Raw genomic sequence first — 23,307 nt, forward strand, 5'->3', positions numbered from 1 at the left:
ATCTTTTTATTTCGCATCTTAAATCTCCGATACATTAGAAGATTCTTACATATCAATATGTATATTTATATACTATAATATTAGTACATTTATGTATTCTTATGCCTGATTTATTTCTACGATTATTATATGCATTTTGTTAAGAGTATATATTTCTATTTCGTAATGTAGATTCTACATTTCCTTTACTCTATCACTATTACCATCATTGTACGTAACAGTGTAACCATATTCCGCAATTCAGTTCTAGCTTTATAACGTATTCACCGTATAAATATTATCTATATTAATTGTATTAACCCTTTTAAATGTATATTGCACAATCCAAGTTAGATCGTTGTGCGATCAATAAACGCACGAGCCACTGTCTTGGTACGAGTTACATTTAATTCATTCTTTTTTGCATCGTTCATGTTCCGTTGTTCAAATACCTAACGATCTAACGATCTACATATCCGTATAACGCATAATTGCTATTTGGTCGACACGGTTTTGACCAGCGATCAAAAAGAGAACGAGAGCTTGAAAAAATTTAGCACGTATGACGTGTGCCACATTCTAATGCAATTACTTGTCTCTCGAAAGGAAACCATTTCCAAGTCCCTGAATATTATATTTCCATTTTAACGCTAAAACTACCAGACTAAGGAGAAACGACTAATTCGTAATCTTCAGAAACTTTATAAATTTACTACGATGCATTTTTTGAAGATTCGAACGATCCTTTATAAAGTATATGCATATTGGCTTATTAATTTAATTTTTTAATTACTCTTTACTCACTTAAAAATTACTCTTTAATTTTTTATTTACTACTGGTATATTACTTTTTATATTATCAAGCGTCACGCTAATGTTTCTCGCGTTAAAAGGTCCAAAAACGTAGCCATCATTTCTCTTGATTTACAGCATTGCAAAAATCAATAGCTAATCGATATTACTTCGTGTTATTCGGCTATGCGTCATAAGGAAAGCGTTGAGACATTATTTACCACTCACTATACCCTAATTACGTGTAATAATTCTCTGCAACGATATTCTAATATTCTGTTAAAAATGATATTGATATTCTAAAGTTAACAGTATAACACTAAAATCTAATTCTAAGGAAACTTAGGAAATGCAGACCAGCGATAAAATTGCACGATCGATTAAAAAACGAAAAGCGTAAAGAAAAATCGCTGCAGCCTCCAGATTTTGTGAAATTTCTACACGTTTCACAACTACTTTCCCCGAGTCGATGAACGTTATTGCAACTCGTTGAATTTTCCAAATGCGATTATGTAAAATCCGACGGATCCCAACTGGTTTCGCGATGGTGCCGCGTATGGTGTAAACGGCACGTAACGTTCGGGAACCCGTTTGCAAATCGCACCACTGCAATCACACGGTGACACAACTCGGGGAACGTGATCGGCTATGCAGAGGAGTTTTCGGTTTCTGCGGCTAAAGGTCGTGAGATAACGCGTGAACCGGGTCGTTTCCATATTGAACGAGCTGACAGTTTTGTTTTTTAGCAACGAAGGGACATGATGATTTAACAGTCTAAGTACAAACTCTACGAACTAAGCTAGATTGACTTGTGGTATATAAATTATAAGGTATTTCTAATACGCGTATGTAATGTAAAACATGTGTGTAATAAATATACGTATAAACTCGAATATAACGTTAAAACAAGAGCTACGTTGTAAAAGATAAAATAGAATATAACGTTACTAATAAATTAATCGGCTCTGTAACTATGAACGGAAACAAATAAATAAGTAAATAAATAGAAGCATGCAATTATCGATTAATATCTCGAACGATTATTTAAGAAACCTAACGTTGAAGGAAATAAAAATATTTGCCTAAGTGGAGTCTGTAAATCTTTCGGTAATTCGATGCTAAAAATTCATAGGAAATTCCTTAAACCTGTGCTATCTTTTTGAACCTGTGTGTGCTTTTTTCTTTCTCTTTTTCTTTTTTTTTTTTTTTTTTACACAATCATCTTGAAACAATTGTTTTGAGCATTATGCATTAAGGTATTTTATACGATATAAACCTGTAAGAATGACAAAAGTCCAATTGAATGGTAGAATGTCCTCGACACCGCTTTAATTGACCGGAAGGTTTTTGTACATCCTATAAATCATCGCGTCCGCCGTTTTGTCGTTGAGGGCCTTGGTAGCCAGGTCATCGGCAAGCATGGCGGCTACCGCTTCTGCAGCCATCAAACCTATGGTCGAAAGTCAATCGTGAATCTATGATTAAGCGAGTTAATACGCTGGATGTCGCGCATGGATGGTCATGGGGTGCATTAAGACGTCCATTGAAAGTGGACACACTTTTACTTCGCTCGATCGATGTCAATACACCCAACCACTTTTACTTTCTTCCATTGTTTCCTAGTAACGTGCGCGAAATGTGCATTTCTTTCGATAGCGAGCGAAATAATCCATCGCGACAACGGAATTAGTGAAATCGATTAGTTCTCGTGGAATAGTTGATCCATAATAATTATGAAAATGTTTGTCGGATATTTATACAAGCTATGTTTTATGCATTTATGGGAGACTTGAAGATATAATCCATAGAAGGCACATGATATGGGAAACTATATAAAATATCTAAATTAGAGTATTGATCGTAATATCTAAAGAATTTTTTTTTTTTTATTTTTATTTTGGTTTTTTTAAGAATTTGTCCTGAAGGACATTTGGTAAAGTGTTATATCTTATTGGTGAAAAAAAATAAGATAAAAATAAATATAGCATGTGGGTGGCTACCCCCAGCGGGGTGCCAGCTTCGTTTTTTCTAAGTTATATCTTTTATGATATCTAAAGAGTGCAACAAATTCTTCTATAGGTTTCTTATGTATACGTCGATCTCGTTTTTCTTACATGTAAGAATACTAATTTGCATAATTGTCCACAGGCTACCTACGAAAGATTATGAGGATATTTTTAATAATTAGACGCGAAGATGTTTGTGAATTTATGGTTTACGGAAATTTAAATATTTGTTAATTGACCGAATAAAGCTACAATTTAAAATAGATCGATTGTAAGAAGAATTCAATGAACGTATTTTTACGTTGATTCCTTTCAAAGGAAACGTTTTTCTTTCTATGATTCTCATATTTTATGTAATTATACGCATGCCTGCCACGTTCCACGATTTTAACATGCAGCATACATCTTCGGTCGTCGATATTCAACCGCAACTTTTTAGATCTATTCACGTTGTTTTCCTCTATAAAGTCCCACTTTTTCCGGCGTTTTTCACGACGTCTGCTAATTAAGGAAGAATACCGGTTGTATGACGTAACGAGGACAGATGAAAAGCTTTTACGTAATGTTCCGTAATTGCTTTGTTCCCACCGTTTGCCACTTACAGGCAAAATAAATATTTGCTCGAGTACGTAATACGTTACTGTTATTAATTCCATCTTTGATCTAATAATCATTTTTAATCAATAATTTGTGGCAATAATTTTTTAACGACCAATTTTATTTCTACTTTCGCGTTATATATTTACTTCGAGTTGAAATTTAATTTGCGACGCGTTATATTTTTGTGGCTGTTTTAGATCTATCACTTTGGTTTATTTATTATTTATTTTTGTTTATTAAAATCTTCCTTCAAAGAAATGCTATATTTAGTATGACATGTTAATATAATATATTATGCGAGTCAGATTTAATTAGAAGAGTCAATGATTAGACAAGATATAAACACAAAAAACTCACTGTGACTGAGAATGGACTTTACTGGTCCCTCTTCGTTCATTCCTTGAAGAGAGACATTTTGCTTCCTGGAAATCAATTTGCTTCTTGCTGCGCGAACAATTAACGCATCCTGTCCACTGGCTTTTTTCAGTTCGATCGTGAAGTCGCCAACAACATCGGCTGCACTCGTTCGAATCAACAAATATTATTTTAAAAACATCGACTAACTTTTCTAATTATCCTTCTCCGCTTAGAGTAGTTCTTTTAATTCTTTCTTAATCTTTAACATTATCGTCATTCTCGTTGTAACTATAAATTTCCTATCATAAAACTTGTTTTTCACGAGAAAATTTCCATCATAACTAAAAATATTACGTACTAGGAGAAAGTAACGATCAAGAACCAAGACTTTTTTCCCGCAACCAATAAACTTGACACAAAGAACACACTCACTGAAGTTGCCATTCAGCTGCCCGTTTCCTCTCACTAGTTCCTGGCCAACTTTACCCATCAGATGATAATCGGATTTCACGCGAAGCAGAGGAATTCTGATTTTCATGATGACGTGCATAACATCGTCCTTGGAAATCGGTAGAAAAGAAATTGAAAGATAATTAAAGACGTTACTGAGAATGATAATAAATAGAATGATAGAATTCGGTAGAATAACAATTCGGATTAATTATTTAAAATAAGAAAGGACCATGTCGATTTGAAAATCCGTAAGAAATCCTTCTCAAGTTCTAATTAACGACAAAAAAGTAAAAAGAAAGGAAAATAACGCCATGACCAAAGCAAGCAGAGATACGAATTGCACACTAAGAAGAACATAGCGTGTACTTACATCGGTATCGTTCCCTCTATGAGCACGCTTGTATCTAGCCCCTTGAGCAAGTTTCTCTTCCCCAGGATTCTTTCGATCCATTCCACCATAATGATAGACCAATTGCATCCCTTCTTCGAAGTATCCTTGCTTCTCCTGATAGTTTTTCGCGTATCTAGACAAACCATCCAATCTCTTCGCCTCTATGGCCGCCTTAACCGCGTCGTTCCTCTTCGTCAAGGATTCTCCCTCGGTACAGTTGCGACTAATAACTCGTTTATTCTCGAGGATATCCTGTTTACATCGGTTAACTACTTTACTGCAGCTTAGCAACAAGATGAAGGTATATATACATAGCAATATCTATTTATAATAGTAAATTGCTATTACGGCGTTTACGAATAATGAGGCTGACGTTAAATTGTTGGTTCGAGTACCTGATAATTTTCTGATGATTAAATGCTGACTCTGATAAACGTACGTATTATTACCCTTTTCTAAAGTCTTTTCGACCAGCTTCCCAGAAAGAAAATTTTAAGATTTCACAGAGTTTAAAAATTTGTCTAGCGGTTTATTTCAGAAATTTTGCTGTTCTTAACAGTTTAAGAATTTTCTACTATTTCTTAGGAACTTTTAACGCTTCCGTAGGATTTTTCAAAATGTCCTGTAAATTACATTCGAGAGTTTCTCGATACCGTTTCGAAGATTTTCCGCGCAACTTTTACAAATTTCCATAGAATGTTTCTACAAATCATCATACGTTTTCATAGATTTCTGGCTGGATTTTTAACGTATTAAAAAATTCGTTTCATCGTGATGGTAATTTTACTTGTTTACGAGACGTTGGTCCTAACATAATCGCAGGGAAAATAATTCTGCAATTCTACCTACTATTTGAAATTAACGTATCTACGACAGTAGGTTCACACGTATCTTCAAACGCTGCTATTTAACGTAGAATTGTTATACTATCTCTCTACCTAATCGCATTAGTATAGCGGCATACTATTTATTAAATACCAGGAAGTTATAGAAAAATGAATGTTATCCCTTTTTATTTGACTTTCTAGCGGAAGCTTGCAACATCAAAGGCAGGAAGAGGAGTCGATTAACTTACAGGAAACACGTAGGAAAATCGTTATCATCGACTTTTCTACGAAATTAGCAAATCAAACATCTCTTCGAAAGAATATTACAAAAATCTTCGTTCCCTCAACGGGTAAAATCATTTCGTTACCTTTGAAGCATCCTTCGTACCAAACACTCTTGCATCCCCCTTAGACTTCATTCTGTCGTTTCCAAAACGCCTCACGCCGCCATTGCGGTTCTCATCTGCGTAAACTATATCGATATAACCTGGCTGTTCCTCTAGACGTTTCGATTCTTTACCATGCGCCTGTTCTCTGCTAATTTGTCCAGGAACAAATCTCTGACCCGTCACTGTACTCTCCACGTTCTCCGATGCCGAAGTCTCAACATCCTCGTGACGTTGCTCGGTTCTTCCCCTAGCGAAATTCTCTCTTCTATGACTCTGTCCGCCGTGTTCTTTGTTCCGACCATCATAAGGACCCGATCTGGATCTATCGTAATCCTCTTTCTGCTCGGAATTCTTTGAGTTGAAACCAGAATTTATTGCGCTCATCGCATAAATCATTTGAACGTCCGAAGGATACCTCAGGTTCTCTATAATTCGACTGGTGTCCGATTTTGAGAGAACCTTTGCGTCTTCCATGCTGTAAGTCCCAAATCCAGATTCTTGATGCAGTTTGTGATTATTCCGAGGACGATCAGTCGCTGGTTCCTTCATCTTCTCCGCTTGAATCTTCATCAAGAAGGGATCGTATTGTCTGAGTCTTTCGAAACGACTCTCTTGCTCCCTGGCACTAGCCACGAACTTGTTCTCTTGATTAGTGGCAGAGACAATGGCCTCGAAGCTTTCATTTTGCTCTTTAGGTTCTTTGATTAATGTATGGAATCTGTATCTGACGGAGTCCAGATCTCTCAGGTCGCTGTAGCTCACGTAGCCAGCTTCTAGCTCGCTGAGGTTCGATTTCAATCGACCTCGAGCTATGTGGATGCTGTCCAGTGTGGATCCGTTTAGTCCAGCGATCTCCACGTTCCGAAGAATTATTCTATAACTGGTATTTCCTTCGGATTGATCCACTTTGATTACCGGCACCTTTAGAGGATCTAGCTTGCCAGCTTTAGAGAATCCTCCTGATAAAAGCTTCGCCCACAGTTGTTGAGACATTTCCAGCAAGGATCCCTGACAGTTCGCCAGGGTCAGCAGACCCAGAGCTAGGAACGTGATAGCTATAACCTTCGTCATCGCGTGTATTTATTTCTTGAACCCTTTCTCGCTACCGTATATTCAGTTCTTTAGCACTCGAGTACTTCTAAGTATCTTTAAATACTATTTTTTAAATATTTCAATCGAATATTTCGAAATAGCTCTTCAGAAGCAAAGAATCTTCAAAGGAAGCGCACCAAAGTATCATAGGAGTTTTATATCATAACATTTCTAAGCGTTATGATTGAACGTTTAGAATCTCATAGCTGAAGAATCAGAAGTCTTCGGAGAAGTTTCTATTCCACGCTTTTCACCTCCCAGACGTAGACAGGCTTAAACACCAAGAGAACAACGATGGCAACCACGATGAAGACCAGAAGGAAGCAGAAGAGGGCGGCGCACATCAACACTTTGGCACCTGAACCGATGATTCGTTCTTCTTCCAGGCTGTTCTCGATTAATCCAAGACTAAAGTCAAGTCAACAAGATCCTTCACGATCATTACTATCACTGGTTAGTGTCGTCCGACGGTTGTCCTTAAGGCGTGTGCTCGTGCAAAAGCAGCAATCGCGTGTGGATGATGCGTTTTATACAGCAGCGTGGAAGGGCATCGGATCTGGGCCATGGACCACTCTGATTCTTCTGATACTCGTTAACTAGGTGTTCTTTCTAGTTGTCTATACAACTTCTTTTCTTTCTTCTTCTAGCGACTCGAACATCGCGTTTCGCCCTCGATGCGACGTAATAGGGGGCAAGGTCTTTCCCCGACCTTAAGTGGAAGACATTATGGCCGCAAATAGCGCACCACCGGAGTTGTTCGCTGTTGCGTAATAGCTTGTTCTTAAATGTACATCGCAGTATGTGGTAGCCGCGACATGACGCTTAATGGGGAGCGTAGTTATGCTTTGTTCAATGATTCGGTGGGAAGGTTGGGAAAAATATGGGGGGCAGGGAAATGGGGAGGTGCGACGAACTTGGTTTTTGGGTGAAGGTGAGGCTAAGTTTTATAATAAATATACCATCGAAGGTTTCCTTCGAATTTTTATCTAGATTCCAACATGCTGATCTATTTTCGTGTATTTTGTTACGCCTGGGTGAAAATTTGTTAGATTTAGGTATTTTTATGAGCGCGATGTAACAATCGTATTATTATCGCAAAGAAATAAAGGTCAAATAAAAATGTATCTTATTATTTCAAGTCGGTGTAAAAGCTTGGTACTTTGATGGAAAATTAATATCCGATTAAAAACATTCGCAAGGGAACGTTCGTTAAGAAGATTCGAAAAAATATTTTTTATTTCTCGAGTCAATGAATTAATTTGCGAGGAAATTCAGTGGACACGAAGGAATAACAAGTGCGATAAAATTGACACAAGACCAATATCGGAACATTAAATTGCGTAACCCGTAAAAGGAACTGCAGGTGTAATAGAAATGACGATGTCAGCGGATTGGCAATCAATAACACGTTGGCAATTTTCGATGGCACAAAATTATTTCGCGATCGAACATCGTCGTGACAACAACAATGCGGTTCTACGGATTTTTCTTAATACTTTTGGTGACAAGTCGCTTGTCGATTTCTTTACTTGTTCCAGAAATCCGTAAGTACCCTATTTTTCTTATAAATGTCGCTACACAATTTTTACTGTATCTTCTTTTTTTTTTTTTCATGCCATAGTAATATTTACACTATTTGACTGAAACTATATATTTTCTAAGATTAATCCAGAGCAATTTTATTCGCCAAAGCAATTTATGGCGGTATTTTAAATTAAAACGAAATATTTGCTTCTTAAATATTTCACTGCGACATGACATAACGACATATTTTGCCGCGATAAATTCTTAAAACACCCGGTATGCAGGCGTTATCATTGCAAACTGGAACACTTGCATTTAATTCACGATGAATCGTACAGAAAATCATGCGATCTAAGTGTACAAAGAATTCAGGTCTAACTTGAATTCTGGACGAGATCGAAGGCTAATAAACAGCGAACATAATACTTGGATTTTTCTTGTAACGAAGGGAAAACACCTGCTTTATTTATAATCGATGAAAATGAAATATTTCGTGCGAATTTTTATATATAGTATGATATAAATTTATAATATAAATAAATTAATTATAATTAAATTTATTATTTTATGTATAGTATAATTCGAATCGTTTCTTTTTCGCACATTTTATATAAGTAACGCATAAAAATGGAGTATTTATCGAATAAGACATCGAATTTTATTTTTCATTTTGAATCAATGAAATAAAACAATGCGGTTCCTTTTAGCATCGTTCTTGAAGATATGTCATCAAAGTGATCCATTCCTCGACGACTGTATAATGCAAAGTGTCGTTTCCTTGAAACCGTATTTAAGAAATGGAATAACAGCTCTTGGGATTCCAGCGTGTGAACCGCTTCGCTTAGAAGAGGTCCGAATTGACCAAAGTTCCGGTCCAATCTATATTCACGCGAGGTATAACAACGTGTCCATTTATGGTGGCACTAACTTCATACCTAAGAGCATCAGGTATGTCCTTGCATTTCAATCGATATCTCTATGTATTTTTCTTCCTTTCTATAACTCACACATCGCTCGAAAGACGTACAATATATTGGGTCCACAAAAGATATAACCTAGCAAACATGAAGATGGTACCCCGCTGGGGGTAGCCACCCACATGCTATATTTTATTTTTATTTTTTTTTTTTTTTACCAAGAAGATATAATACTTTACCAAATGTCCTGAAGGATAAATTGTAAAAACCAAAATAAACTAAAAAAATATATATATTGGGTTGGCAACTAAGTGATTGCGGATTTTATCAATAGGTGGTATTGGCAAAATCCGCAACCACTTGATTGCCAATACAATAGTTTGTAATTCCTCGTATATCGATTTTTCCGGCTTTGATCATTCGTCGGTGAACTTCATATTTAATTGCAATAATTTTCATCATCTTTCGCCTGTACCGTGTCATACCTGGATTAATGAAAAACTAACGAACCATGCGTCACTAATCCCCTAAAAAATTAAAATAACAAAGAATAAACCATTTTCTTAAAAAACGAATAATTCTCGTAATCTTAAGCATTTAGATTAACTGCACGAATAATATCTTTTTACCAGCTTCGACTTAGACAAAAATATAGTACACCTGGAACTCTACATTCCACGACTGGAAATGGTAGCGAATTACATCATGGGTGGTAGAATTATAATGCTACCAATCACAGGAAATGGTATCGGATATGGAAACTTCACAGACATCGATGCCATTGTCGTTCTACAGTTGGAACGTTATCGTAACGAGAGAACAGGGTTGATTCATCAGAAGGTGGAGGACATTTATGTCGATTTTGAGATCGGCCATGCCACTGTGCGCTTAGATAATTTGTTCAACGGCGACAAAACGCTTTCAGCCGCCATGAATCTTTTCCTCAACGAGAACTGGAGCACGGTGATAACGGAAATAAGGCCGAAATTGGAGGAAACCGTTGCCATGTTGGTCACGAATTTCACGAATACGATTTTCTCGGTGTTTCCGGAGGATGTATTATTGCCACCTTGAAGTAAAATATATATTTTTTTCTCCTGTAAACATGTTAATGCGATGTATCGATTGATTTTGTAAGTTTTTCTAAATTTTTATATTTTGTTTTTAAATACTGTTTTCGAAGTTGTGATAAAATTACAAATTGCAGTTATTTCTATTTTCTCTTAAAAATTTCTAAACATTTTTTCAAGGTAGTTTTCAAATTTCTTTCAACGCTTCTCTGGTTATTTGAAAATACGTAATTAGTATTCGATAATTAATTTTACAGTTTCCTACAACTCGTGAGCCTAAACGAAGATAACCACACGACGAGCGTGTAAATCGTAGAACAGCATTGTAGGCGCTAATAAAAGTCCTCGCTCAATTTTATACCGAAGGCAAATCGTTATATCACATTCTACTTGTATTCTTATTAGAGTTCTATAATAAATAGGAAATAAAACTATCTCGTTTCTAGATTATAAATTTTCTTACTTCGAAACTTCAATTTTTGAAAGATATATTAACAGTAGATTCTCAAATGGTGTCGGAAAATAAAAGCAATTACATATGTACGATATTATTTTAGTACACGATAAATAAGACTTGAATGTTGATCTTTCTGATTAATTTCTGATTGAATTTTACAACGATACAAGTTCGTTTAACTTACATTTGTTATTTCAGGAATTTAAATAGATACATATGTATGGTTTTATAAATACGAACGAGGCTCTTTGTTTAAATAATATTTTGTCCGCGGCAGATTTGAATTACGAATCGAGGGTCGTAATTCTTTGCTGCTCAACTATTGTCGACTATAGTAACGATACCATTGCGAAAGACGCTGCGAAGAAATTAAAGACTGAGAAATCAACGGGTCTGTTGATGTAATTTTAGGTCAGCGATCGGTTGCTTTTAAAAATTATTAATTCACGAGACATTTATATTATCCTGTTTCCTTTCAGCGTCGATCATTGCCATTGGTATTACCGAAAAGATCATAACTGCACGAATGATTATGTGCGTGAGAACTGTTTTTGTTGCTGCAATGTTCCAATGCATTTGCTTCGTTTTCTTTGCTCGAGATAAGAAATTATTTAGAAAATTCAGACATTAGAAAATTAAGAAAAACATAGTTTTATAAAACTTTTATTTTATTTAATTTATTTTATTTTATTTAATAAAGTTTACGAAATATTGACCTTTCTAAACAGTCCACGAGAATCAGTAATTCCCTTTGCAGTTGTGTACCGGTGTCTCAAAAAAATAGCCTTTAAAAGCCTTTCGTTCATCTTCGCGAAAATATGTATAGTCACGTTCGAGCGAATGTACCGCGGCCGACTACAATGTGACGCATTTCTAAGTGATCCTCGGTGGGAATTTGCATATATTTCGAAACACCTTTGGAATTCTTATAATACGTTTGACATTTTCAATAATCGATGCACGATGCTATTACCAAGCAATGGTCGAAACAGTTTCATGAATATCACAGGGTATAGTACTCGTTATTGCAATTGTATAGTTGAATAATCGTTACGAGATCTGTTTGCATTTAATTTAATTATTGGTAGTAGATAATTAATACTCCTGTCTTCTTTTCCATTATAATCTTCTTTTGAATTTGAAATTCGTAATTTTTTATTATTACTATTGCTTGTTTTATTACATGTTTCCTTTTGTCGTTCGTATCGTACACTTATACTGAGAAACTTTAGAAAAATTACCATTTCCATATCCTTCTCAATGTTGCTTATTTCCAATAGCAGAGCTGTTCTTCCGTTTCTAAAGTATTTATGTATATTTATAAAAATCTCGTATTACAAAGCATCGATGTCGACATTTGGTTTCTTACGAGTTACAAATTGGGCAACAGCGACAAGTTCTTTCGGAATTTCTTCAAACACCGTGAAACATCCGAAAGTTTCAAGGTGCCCAAGCGACTAGCTGGATCATTAAAACCGGAATGGGTTCGTGAAATATTTGCTCATATAACGTTTATGTCTTCCTTTGCTAAAAGTGGAAAATTCAACAAATTAAATCTTGTTTCTGATATTTAAAAGGAAAATATTTGCGTAATATTTCCTTAATATTTTTTATCAAAGATATTTACTTAAAACTGTATTTGAATAATTTAAATTATCCAAACTAACGAAAGTTAATAATTAGGGACGAATTAAATAAAAGACCGTGTTCACTTAGTTAACTAAATTCTTTCAATTTTTCAAACAAAATCTTACATTTTCTAGCGGTAAGTATATCCATTTAAGGCAGATTCGTAAAGTAAAAAATTAAATTATTCCTTTCTAATATCTCTATCTACGCAATTTAATTAAATTTAATTAAGGATCATACGTGAAATATGAATTTCTGATCGTAAACTTCTGAAAATAAATTGCTGGCTCGGATATATATTTATTCTATCAGATTGGAAGAAGTCTTGCAAAATGTAGCTTTCCTCGTTGCTTATTTCCGAGTAATTTGTCAAGCATGCAGCGCACGATCCCTATCAAGGACCAATTCGAAAAGACAATGCCGCATTATATATTCATGGCCAGCTATGCAACGAACATCGTGACTTACTATTATCAGCCATTAATACTTCTCGCCAGAGGCTTAAAATAAACTATCAATTTTTACATAATACTTTCAACCATTAAATTTCTGTTTCTTTTCTAATTTTATCCCAATCCATTTATTACACATAATTCATATTCAAGCATTTTCTGTTCAATCACTCTGGCAGTAAAATTAGTTCGACGAGTTAAAATTTAGTTCAATTTAATCTTATCGCATCCTGCCTAATTTAATCGATGCTAAGAAAGGAAACAACGACAATTTTATTAAATTTTATTAAGAAGAATCACACGTCGAAGAAATTAGGATTTACGAAGACAATATTTATCGATATAAAAGAAAAGAAAATTCGTAAACAATTGGTTTAAGGATAAGAACGGTTAAGAAGGACTTCATAGAAAATTTCAATGTTCGTCGTCCTTGCAATCTCGAAGAAACAAACGATGATGTATGTTTCTCAATAAAATTTCGCTTGCTATAACCTCGATCCCTCTCCTATAGAAGCCAACCTAAACGTTTCATTTATTACACAATATTTCACGCACTGAACAATTACTCGCACGAACATCTATTTTTCCTCTAATTTCGACGATTCTCCAAAACTGACTTTCGTCATTTATGAAAACGTAGAAGACAATGGCGCGGAACAAAATGAGCGAAATTACAAAGAAGAGCAGGAGTAAGCGAAACAAGGTGGTTTCACAATGAGCATTCTCCATCTGTTTGAATTAATATCATTAAAATACTCGTAATAGGTCGTTCGGATGATGTGGAGCTCTCGCAATGATCCAACGAAACGCGATTACGCAAATTATACTGTTCATTCGGCAGTGCATAGGTATATGCTTCTCTGGGTCCGACTGTTATGTTTCCTCGACACCATGTTGCGTAACGTTAAACTCCTAAAATTAAATGTCGTTTATAACAGGTAAATTCGATTAGAAAATTGCACGGTTCCGATAATTCTAATATAACGAAGGTTCACGGTTTATCGAACCACATAAGCGTGTAATAATAGACTTGCGACAGAAATGTGTGACGGTAAATTGCAGACAAATTTCTTTCTTATTCACAGTATCGCAATAGCGCTGTTAGTCGTACGACAGACGAATATTATGACTTTTTAAATAACGCGACAGGATAATTAATTTAAATTGAAAATATGTTATAGACACGGTATTCGTTGATATTCAGACGATGTTAATCGTTACTTTAACCTATGATCGATGCTGTAATTAATTCCATTTCATTAACGATATTTCAATTACCAACCAGGTAAAATATTGTTTTACTTCGGGTAAGATATTCGTACGAAATGGAAATAAAAGGAATACGAAAACACGGGAGCATCCGATGAATTATGTTTCAATTTTGATCAGAAACTTATTTTTCTAGTTACAAAATAAAAAGTATCGATTACACCTGTGAGAAATAAAAAGTAGAGTCGAATACGATGGCGTTTAAAGCCGAACAGAAGTCAGAGTAGGGGAACCCTCGCATATAAGACAGAATACGAAGAGAACGCGTGTTTAGTTTACGAGAATCGATCCATTCAGCTACCACCCTGATCCCTCGCTTCCATTCACCATTTTTCTTTAGACATCTCGTGTTTCTTTTAGAAAAAGATTAAAAGATCCCTAAATTATCGAAAATTAAAACAAAGAAACAAATTGATCAAAAGAACAGTGAATTGGTGTACCGAAACGGTTAATAAAACTTACAAAGTGTATTCGTCGACAAATTAAAAAGAGACCATCGACTATTGGATATTTAAAATAGAATTTTTAAGTCGCACCTTAACGTTCGAAGTTACTGCACAAATTTAGAAATATTTCAAAATACGTACAACGTGCAGGACCAATTGAAAATCTACCAGGGGACCTCGATCGAGGTCGAAGTTCTCCAGAATGTTACAACAGCGAGGGATAATCTGTGCGGTGATATTTGGACTGTTCTCTGGAAAATTCGCGTCCTCTGACAAGGAGCGAAACAATCCTGCGCCGAACGAGCCGGACTTCGAGATACGTAAGCCTCTTTAGTGCCTCTTTTACGCTACGGTGGAACTTTGTTCACGCAAACTCCGTTTACCGAGGATGTACGCGAATTTAACGAAATCTTCGTTGAATCTCCTCGTTCGAACGTGCGTTTCTACGATATAAAGGAAAAGTCACAAGTGCGTGGAGGATCAGTGAATTCCCATTACGAACTGCAATTCGAATAAGTAGAATTCTAATTTTGTGAGGCGCACGTGTCTCGATCACTTTCTTATCAACTCTGTAAAGTAATCTGTTAACGAAATTCATTTTTGATATAATTTAACGGTAACAATCGATCGATAAAATAATTAATTGGCGACTAAAAATCGACGGACGTTTGAGAGTTAATGAAACAAATGTCGTTATGCAATCACTTTCCACGATATTACGATGACTCAAGAGTCGACTCTTATTTAGACGAACGTTGGGTAATAATTAGAGGGTGTTGGAAATTCCGGAATTGTATGAAAGATGACAGGCGTTATTCTCGATTAGTTGGCAGCTACGTTTAACAAGAGCGTACGTAACTAGCGTAGAATGAAGTTAAATCACGTTACGAACGAGTAATTATTACTCGTATTTTCCTTCTACGACCATTGAGCGTATCTACCTTTCTCTTTCCACGCGGATGGCAATTGTGGGAAACGATTATATCGCGAAAGCGTATTGCATCGCACGCGTTTCCCTTTGTTATCAAATCCTTTCGTTTTCTCGAGGAATCGAGGCTTCTGTGCAACACTTTGACCGTGTCGGTTGTCCGATTATTTTCATTTCCTCTTGGATGTTTATTGGAGACAGCTTAAATTAGAGAATTTCGCTGAGAGGATTTAAAGCGAGATTGAAGAAACGCGTGGGTAGTATAGGTGTACGTGTGTGAAAATTGCTACGTAATTTTGACTGACAGTGAGTTGATTATTCGATTATTTAACGTTTCGTTAGTTCGAGAATAAAATTGCAGATTTTCATAAGATTTTTAACGAAACTGAAGAATTCTCACTAACTATAGCACGCGATTATTTATCTTCTCCATAGAAAATTCTTTTTAAAACTGTAATTGAGGAACTGTGATTTTCACGTAGAATTTTCGACGAGTCTATCGTTTGTTGCTCCTTGAGGAAGTTTCTTTTGAAAATCAAATCGAAGAATTGCGAGGTCTGTTATAGAGTTTTAATCGATGGCGTATCGATTGTTCGATTATTTTCGTTTCTTTTCCAAGACTTTTCTTCGCCGTGGAATTAGAGATTCTTATTGCGATAAGAAACGTAAGACGAACGAATACCTACAAATTGAATCGGACATTTTTCTTGACATATTCCTGGCATGATACTTTCTCTTTCTACGTAGGTAGAGCACGAGGAAATTGCACATTAGTTGTGGAATGCTAGCGAATTTTCTAGTTGCGTCGTTCCATCGAACGAAGGTCGAGCTTTCAAACTCGTTTCGAAAACCACCGACGCTTCATCGTCGAATTTACGACGCCAATTCACAGTACGCTGTTCAATGTATTCCTTTGAAAAACCGGTAAAATATTGTTTCATTTGATTCTTTCGAGCAAACAGAAGCGCATATTCGTAAAATGAACGAAAAATCAATTCCGTTAACCATTTAGTCCTACGAAATCACTCGACGGTTTAAAATTCTTGTCGCAATTGTGTTGTTCGCAAAAATTGTAAAAGCTCCTCTTGGTCCTAAACCGAACTCTGTCAAAAATTCGATCGCACGAAACTGTCGAAAAGCCTCGGTCTCTACCCTCCAACCCCTCTCGCGGTCCTTAAGAATTACCTGTTGCTGTTAAACGCAACGTCGTCGTTCTACTTCGATAAGAGTTGCAATTTAAAATTCCTGGATCGTAGAGAGGCCAGCTGAACCGGACAAGCGAACGTTTGAAAACGTCAAAGGTATCGTTGGTCAGCGCGTCCGACGTAATGGTAGCGAGCATGGCGTAACGGCTCTCGATGGCGTGGCGAAGGTTATGTCAGAGATTGCATAACGGGTCCGTGGATCGACGGTAATCGGCCGGAGAAAGTGGCGACGCGGTCGACGCTTACGTAGAGCCGGTCTTACGATGGCGTATCTTCGACCAACCGCTTACACGCTCGTCTTCGCGCCAGTCCGACCCTTCCTGCGATTCCTCGAGAGTGAAAGCCTATACACGCAACCGGGACGGTGCATCGAACGGTCCAGATTGTTTCTTTGGTCGTGGACCTTGTATGGCACGTTGCCGATTTTGTTGATTTTCGCTGTTCCTCAAAAAGGTGACATCGATCGTCCATTTTTCTAGACTTTCGTATGACACGTACGAATAAATATTTTGAATAGAGTACGAGTTTAGATCTGAGTGTGCTTAGTCGACGTAGCAAACAATTGTTGGAATATTAGCTTTTCTATGTTCGCGATAAAATTTACAGGTACGATGCTAAGGTAACGTGATAATTTATGGGAAGTTTTAGTATAAATTAATCTTGGTATTTATCGGTTATATTGTTCGAAGGTAATTAATATATGCTCATTGTATCACAGTTTCTCCGGGCGCTAAGTATCGATGATTTCCTACTATTGCATTCGTGACGCTGTATATTAGGTTGTCCGAAAAGTTTCCTTCGTTTTATGAGGAAATAATAGACGCACAACGTTTCTTGTTTTATATTATTTTGTCGAATTACGATCTATTTTGTTATGTTAAGATAAACACCGTGACATTTCACAGACTTGGCTTCACGTTTGTATAAAGGTACGCTGTTGTAAGAAATACGTTTGCGAAAGAAAGACACTTTTCATACAACACACTTTTTGAACTATTAACATATTCGGTGTTATACCAGCGTGCATGGATTTTGGTTCAAATATGTCGAAGACTAAAACTGACTTACCTCTATTTACATTTAATTCCATCGCTTCAAACTGGTTAAAGCTTCGGATATTTCTTAACGATGGACGAACAATGTTGCGTCGAAAGTGACCTAAGAACGTAACAGGATTAAAGTATTCCATAAAATTCCAAATGTTACAACATCGGGCCATTGCGCGTTATTCTCGACCATTACAGCAATGCGTCAAACGAATCTAACGTAAGAACCGATACGTTTGTATTTAATGGCGTAAATTTCTAGCCAATATAGAGCATTTTATGATTTAACGATTATTCAACGAGTAAACGAACTATTCTCGAGCCAAATGAGAATAAAAGTAAGGAAACTAGTAAATCTCAATATAAACGTTAAGTCTATCAGCTCTTTGTATCCTTTTGTAACGTGTAGCGAAAAAGAAAATAGTGAAAACCAAGCGTCGTAAATTTTCTCCACTGATGTAACGTATAATCATTGTGATTGGTTCTCGTTCGATGTTTTAAAGAATTTGTTGGCATAAACGCAGTTCCTACGTTAGAGGGAAATACATCACGTCATGTATTCAGGCAAATTGTTCGATCTCATAAAAGATATAACTTAGAAAAAACGAAGCTGGCACCTCACTGAGGGTAGCCACCCACATGCTATATTTATTTTTATTTTATTTTTTTTTTTCACCAATAAGATATAACACTTTAAATCACAAATGTCCTTCAGGACAAACTGTAAAAAAACCAAAATAAAATAAAAAAAAAAATTGTTCGATGACGAAACGAGGAAAAATTCCAATATAAAAAGACGTTTTTAAATGAAGTAACTCCTTATAATTTTTTTTTTTTTTATTTTATTTTGGTTATTTTACAATTTGTCCTTGCGGACATTTGGTAAAGTGTTATATCTTGTTGGTGAAGAAAAAAAAATATAAATAAAAAATAATATAGCATGTGGGCGACTACCCCCAGCGGGGTGCCAGCTTCGTTTTTTTTTCTAAGTTATATATTTTATGAACTCCTTATAATGCTACGTAATAGGTTGTCCGAAAAGTTTCTTTCGTTTTATGAGGAAATAATAAACGCGCAACGTTTTTTGCTTTATATTATTTTGTCGAATTACGTACGATCGATTTTGTTCCGTTGAGATAAACACCGCGGCATTTCACAGACTTGGTTTCGCGTTTGTACGAAGCTGCATTGTTGTAAAATACACGTTTGCGAAAGAAAGACACTTTCCGGACAACCTAATGATTTCAAGGTTGTGCGTATTCAAGTACCTATATCTTATACATTTTATCTCCTTGGTTGATATTGTACCATTGCGTCATTGCTTCAATATTAGTGCGTAGAAATTAAAATTCTACAAGTTCTCCGTTACGCATAGAAAATTTACATTTATTTATCTATAAGAATCGATTTAAGAACTTTTAAGGAATTCTCTGAGCGTCGAATTGGATTGTATGTCAAGATCGACCGTAGGTGCTTTGCATTTCTACGAGGAAAAAGCACATGGTTAGCGTCATTTGTAAAATGAATAACAAGAAAGATAACAAAATCTCTACAAATTTCCAGGATAGACGCAAAATTGAAAGGATGAAAAGTTTGGAATACATGTAATTCACGTACGCTTCGTCGATTATCTTTTCCGCCAACATGCGTTTCTAAAACAAACGGAAAGTTCTTCGAGCATTAAACAAAGAGCTTCGTAATTAAATTAAAAGCCTGGAAACGCAAAAGCCAAATTAAACGCTTTCAGAGGCATACATAGTGGTTAAATAATTATAAAACGCCTGATAACAGCTCGGTGAATGATTAGCTAGCAAATTGGCGCACTAGAAAAATTAGGTTCGTTTGCCGAGAAGATCGGAAGTGAGAGTGGTTGCATAAAGGTACCGGAAGTAGGAAGACACGCGATAATTTAACAACCGAAGTTAGGATCGCGTGACTGAAAATTTCACGGGTCTGCCGTCGTGTAAAAATAATTGTTCGATTTTCTGAATTTATTCTTCCAAAATTTGTCCTTTTCCACAGCCGAGTACATATTACCGTGCAGTAGGTCAGATCCGAAGATAGACGCATGCTTTCAGAAAACTTTGAACCATCTGCAGCCGTATTTACTTAAGGGTAAGTGGAAGATCAAGTTTCAAGACTGAACTCTTTGCGTTGAATCGAAGCGAGTATTACCATTGCACGTCGAGGTGAATCGACTCTTTCAAAAATGAAGAGTACGCTACTGAATTGCATTAGAGCGAAGGTGTGTTGTGTAATAGATTTCTGTACATCGGTTTAATCGCTACGTACAATATTTTAGTATTTATATAATCTGCGATTAATAAGCGCGTGTAATTTGAAGTTCTTATATAAACTAGCGGCCTTTCCATCACTTTGAAAGCTCGCCTCATTCGTGTCCTTTTCCCAAATATCTCTTCGTACATCGGTCGTACTAAAACGCTAATCGATTAGAAGCTTCGTTATACCTTTTTACAGACAAACAGAATTGCTATTATAATATATCCATAAAAAGAAAGAGAGAAAGAGTTAATTATTTTCATTACACGGAATTCCACTTTCTTAGGTATTCCTGATCTGGATTTACCTCCGATCGAACCACTGATCATCCCGGAATTAGGAATGGAGAACGGCCAAGGAGCTGTTCGTATTAAAGCGCTGTTCTCTAATATCACCGTCATAGGAGCGGGAAATTATACGATTTCGAAAACACGAATCGACATACAGACATATAGACTCGATCTTCATTTGGCATTCCCAAAGATCGAACTTGAAGGCCGCTACGAAGTGGTAGGAAACGTGCTGCTCTTCCCTATTCAAAGCCATGGGGAATTTTGGGCGCTTTTTGGTGAGTCGATTACATTTCTAAAACTCTGCTCGAGAGTTTTCGAAAATTTTCTACCCAAGTTCTATTAACGCTGGAACTACCGATAGTTAACGCGAAGCTATTTCTACCAAAACCAGTGAAAATGATTGGTCTTTAAAAAATACGTAATAGTAGAATATTTTTATATTTATTGATTTATTACTTCCTTGCGGAAGGAATTCCATATTGTATAGTACATTTTATTACATATTATTAGTACATATTATTAATCCATCTGGGACCATGATCTCTAAACGAGGGTTGACACGTTTATAAAATTGTCGAACCAGTCATTTTCACTGCTGTGGTATTTCTAATATTAGTATGTAGCGATCCAGCGATCGATTTGGAATAACTGACATCATCATCTTGAATGATAAAATAAAAATAAAAATAAATTTTTGATAAAAAATTGAAAAACGAAAATTAATAAAATTAAAATTAAAATAAGCAATAAAAATTTGAAAAACGTGTTGCAAGTTGTAGAAGACGAGAAAACTGGTTAATTGGGCTTCGACATAAAAGATATAACTTAGAAAAAACGAAGCTGGCACCCCGCTGGGGGTAGCCGCCCACATGCTATATTTATTTTTTATTTTTATTTTTTTTTCTTCACCAACAAGATATAACACTTTACCAAATGTCCGTAAGGACAAATTGTAAAATAACCAAAATAAAATAAAAAAAAAAAAAAATTGGGACGTACCAGTCATTCAGGCTGGTATTGGTATAAGTAGCCTTGATATAAAATTATTTTCAGCTTGGATACATAAAAAAGAAAATAGAATTCGTTACATTATTCTTTTAGTTATCGTTGCGAAAGTCATTACATCAGCGTGGAAGAAAATATAATAACGCGAAGTATGAATTTTAAAATAAAATTGTCAAACCGGTCAATTTGACTTGGTGTGGTAGTTCTAGTGTTAAACACACACGCACACACATATATATATATCCGCAAAATATTTGTTTCTCCCGTATACCCTTGGAGGACAAAGTTTGAAAAATCTGGTTCTCGGATAATGCTAGAAAAATCCAGGGAAATGTGTTTTCCAGGCGACGTTCAAGCCATCGCTCGTGTCCAAGGAGCAGAGGTGATCCGCGATGGGATTCGTTACTTGGAAGTGGCACGAATGCTGATCGATTTCAGCCTGGGTCGAGCACGATTCCGCGTGGTCGATCAGTTAAACGGTGACAACGTGATCGGTCAGGCGATGAATCAGTTCCTGAACCAGAACGCGAAGGAAATCATCGAAGAAATGAGACCAGCCGCCAGTGCCAGCATCGCCAAACACTTTAAGAATTTCCTTGGCAAAGCCTTGACCAAGATCCCGTTAAAAGTTTGGCTTCGTGACACGTAGTTTCTTCAAATCGTTCCTTTCTATGAACGTTATAGAAGAAAGTCGCGCTTTTTCATTATTTTCAAGCGCGATTTAAACGTGGAACGGACGAACCGTGTTGAACGTGAAACAGAAGAACGATCGAAAGTCGAAGATGGATTTCGCTGGACTAAATTCGTATGTATCGTGCATTTCTGTGCATTTTATCGTCGATGGTAGGTAAGAAGATCAACGGAGAGAAATTTTTTGTGGGAATTATCGAGTTGTGAATACTGTTGTTGTTCGGTTAGTGTTAGGGTGGAACTTTGATTGCTTGAACCGTAGTTGAAGGATAATTTATTCCAAATGTATTGTAGCGTATAGAATATAGAAAAAGTTTACGAGTCGTCATCGTAATTTTGATTCGTTTATTCTGATCAGTTTGATATTCTCGTTACTTTTTACTTTCCTTTATATTTTTTTCTTTTTTTTTTTTTTTTGTAAGTTTTAAGTACTTTTCAAGGTACTTTCAATGTTTTACTGCTTTTTCGTAATTTTTAAATTTTCTGTTCAAACAATCTTCGTTACACCGTATTACTTTCTGCTGCTTTTAATAAGAAAGCAAACTTATAGCGTAATATACTTATCGTTAATTTCAATATGCAATGATCTCTCGCTTAACTTTTGCGTTGTCTTATTTCCTGCTTTATAAGGAGAAAGGAAAATAAAAGAACTCTATCAGCGTGTTTGGGTAAATAATTTATCACGCGACTGACTAGGACATTCTAGATAAGTTGTGAAGACGAGTCTCGAGATTTCAAGATAATTAAATTTTCTGTGTACATTGTATAATATAGCTGCCAATTTTCTGACAGTTTCTTATTTACAAAGGTATATTATGAAAATAAGTTGACGGTATTCGTCGCGTCTTAGTTATATGGAAATATTTGTGAATCGTATATTTTCATCGTGACTGTCGCGTTTACGTTTATGAAACATATTATACTTGGTTTATATACACGTTAATACATCCTACGAACGAAACTTTTTATAGAATTTCAATACACTAGCTAACCAGAATTTCCTTTCCATACGTTCCATAAATCGATCGAGGGGGTAATTTTTGATCGAACGGCCAATCGAATTTTCTTTCCCGATACTTTACAAATCATCACGAAAGATAAACATCTCCAAATTTCTTCTATAGATTCGAACACCAACCAATCATGTGTATTTTCCAAAGGTTTCTTAAATTAATAAGACAACAATTCTTAGATATAAATCAAAATAAAA

The 23,307-nt window shown here is 35.9% G+C and overlaps 3 protein-coding genes across 3 annotated transcripts; 2 read left to right on the forward strand and 1 right to left on the reverse strand.

Moving 5' to 3' along the window:
* Nucleotides 1-1,703: 1,703 nt before the first annotated feature.
* On the reverse strand, nucleotides 1,704-7,783 carry LOC132905917 (uncharacterized). Its single transcript, XM_060957659.1, has 5 exons — nucleotides 5,774-7,783; nucleotides 4,558-4,830; nucleotides 4,167-4,293; nucleotides 3,735-3,893; nucleotides 1,704-2,221 (listed from the first exon to the last, which is right to left on the reverse strand). The coding sequence occupies exons 1-5, from the start codon at nucleotides 6,863-6,865 to the stop codon at nucleotides 2,100-2,102; spliced, it is 1,773 nt and encodes a 590-aa protein (XP_060813642.1). The 5' UTR covers nucleotides 6,866-7,783; the 3' UTR covers nucleotides 1,704-2,099.
* A 467-nt stretch (nucleotides 7,784-8,250) lies between these two features.
* Nucleotides 8,251-11,512, forward strand: LOC132905925 (protein takeout-like). Its single transcript, XM_060957677.1, has 3 exons — nucleotides 8,251-8,430; nucleotides 9,118-9,358; nucleotides 9,960-11,512. The coding sequence occupies exons 1-3, from the start codon at nucleotides 8,355-8,357 to the stop codon at nucleotides 10,399-10,401; spliced, it is 759 nt and encodes a 252-aa protein (XP_060813660.1). The 5' UTR covers nucleotides 8,251-8,354; the 3' UTR covers nucleotides 10,402-11,512.
* Nucleotides 11,513-14,450: 2,938 nt separating this feature from the next.
* Nucleotides 14,451-23,058, forward strand: LOC132906484 (uncharacterized). The gene is made up of 4 exons (XM_060958715.1): nucleotides 14,451-14,970; nucleotides 19,852-19,944; nucleotides 20,396-20,677; nucleotides 21,752-23,058. Exons 1-4 carry the CDS (start codon nucleotides 14,853-14,855, stop codon nucleotides 22,054-22,056), a joined length of 798 nt encoding a protein of 265 aa, XP_060814698.1. The 5' UTR covers nucleotides 14,451-14,852; the 3' UTR covers nucleotides 22,057-23,058.
* The last annotated feature ends 249 nt before the right edge of the window (nucleotides 23,059-23,307 follow it).

Source organism: Bombus pascuorum, chromosome 4 (genome assembly GCF_905332965.1).
Source record: "Bombus pascuorum chromosome 4, iyBomPasc1.1, whole genome shotgun sequence".
Lineage (NCBI taxonomy): Eukaryota > Metazoa > Arthropoda > Insecta > Hymenoptera > Apidae > Bombus > Bombus pascuorum.

Bases quoted from the DNA above. Each gene is read 5' to 3' on its own strand.
- LOC132905917 (XM_060957659.1), bottom strand. From the start codon at position 6,865: ATGACGAAGGTTATAGCTATCACGTTCCTAGCTCTGGGTCTGCTGACC. The intron at 4,294-4,557 runs GTAAGTACACGC...CCGATTTCCAAG, and splicing joins ATAGAGGGAACGATACCGAT to GACGATGTTATGCACGTCAT. The intron at 3,894-4,166 runs GTGAGTGTGTTC...GAACGAGTGCAG, and splicing joins GCAGCTGAATGGCAACTTCA to CCGATGTTGTTGGCGACTTC.
- LOC132906484 (XM_060958715.1), top strand. From the start codon at position 14,853: ATGTTACAACAGCGAGGGATAATCTGTGCGGTGATATTTGGACTGTTC. The intron at 19,945-20,395 runs GTAAGTGGAAGA...CCACTTTCTTAG, and splicing joins GCAGCCGTATTTACTTAAGG to GTATTCCTGATCTGGATTTA. The intron at 20,678-21,751 runs GTGAGTCGATTA...TGTGTTTTCCAG, and splicing joins GGAATTTTGGGCGCTTTTTG to GCGACGTTCAAGCCATCGCT.
- LOC132905925 (XM_060957677.1), top strand. From the start codon at position 8,355: ATGCGGTTCTACGGATTTTTCTTAATACTTTTGGTGACAAGTCGCTTG. The intron at 8,431-9,117 runs GTAAGTACCCTA...GGTTCCTTTTAG, and splicing joins TTTACTTGTTCCAGAAATCC to CATCGTTCTTGAAGATATGT. The intron at 9,359-9,959 runs GTATGTCCTTGC...TCTTTTTACCAG, and splicing joins TTCATACCTAAGAGCATCAG to CTTCGACTTAGACAAAAATA.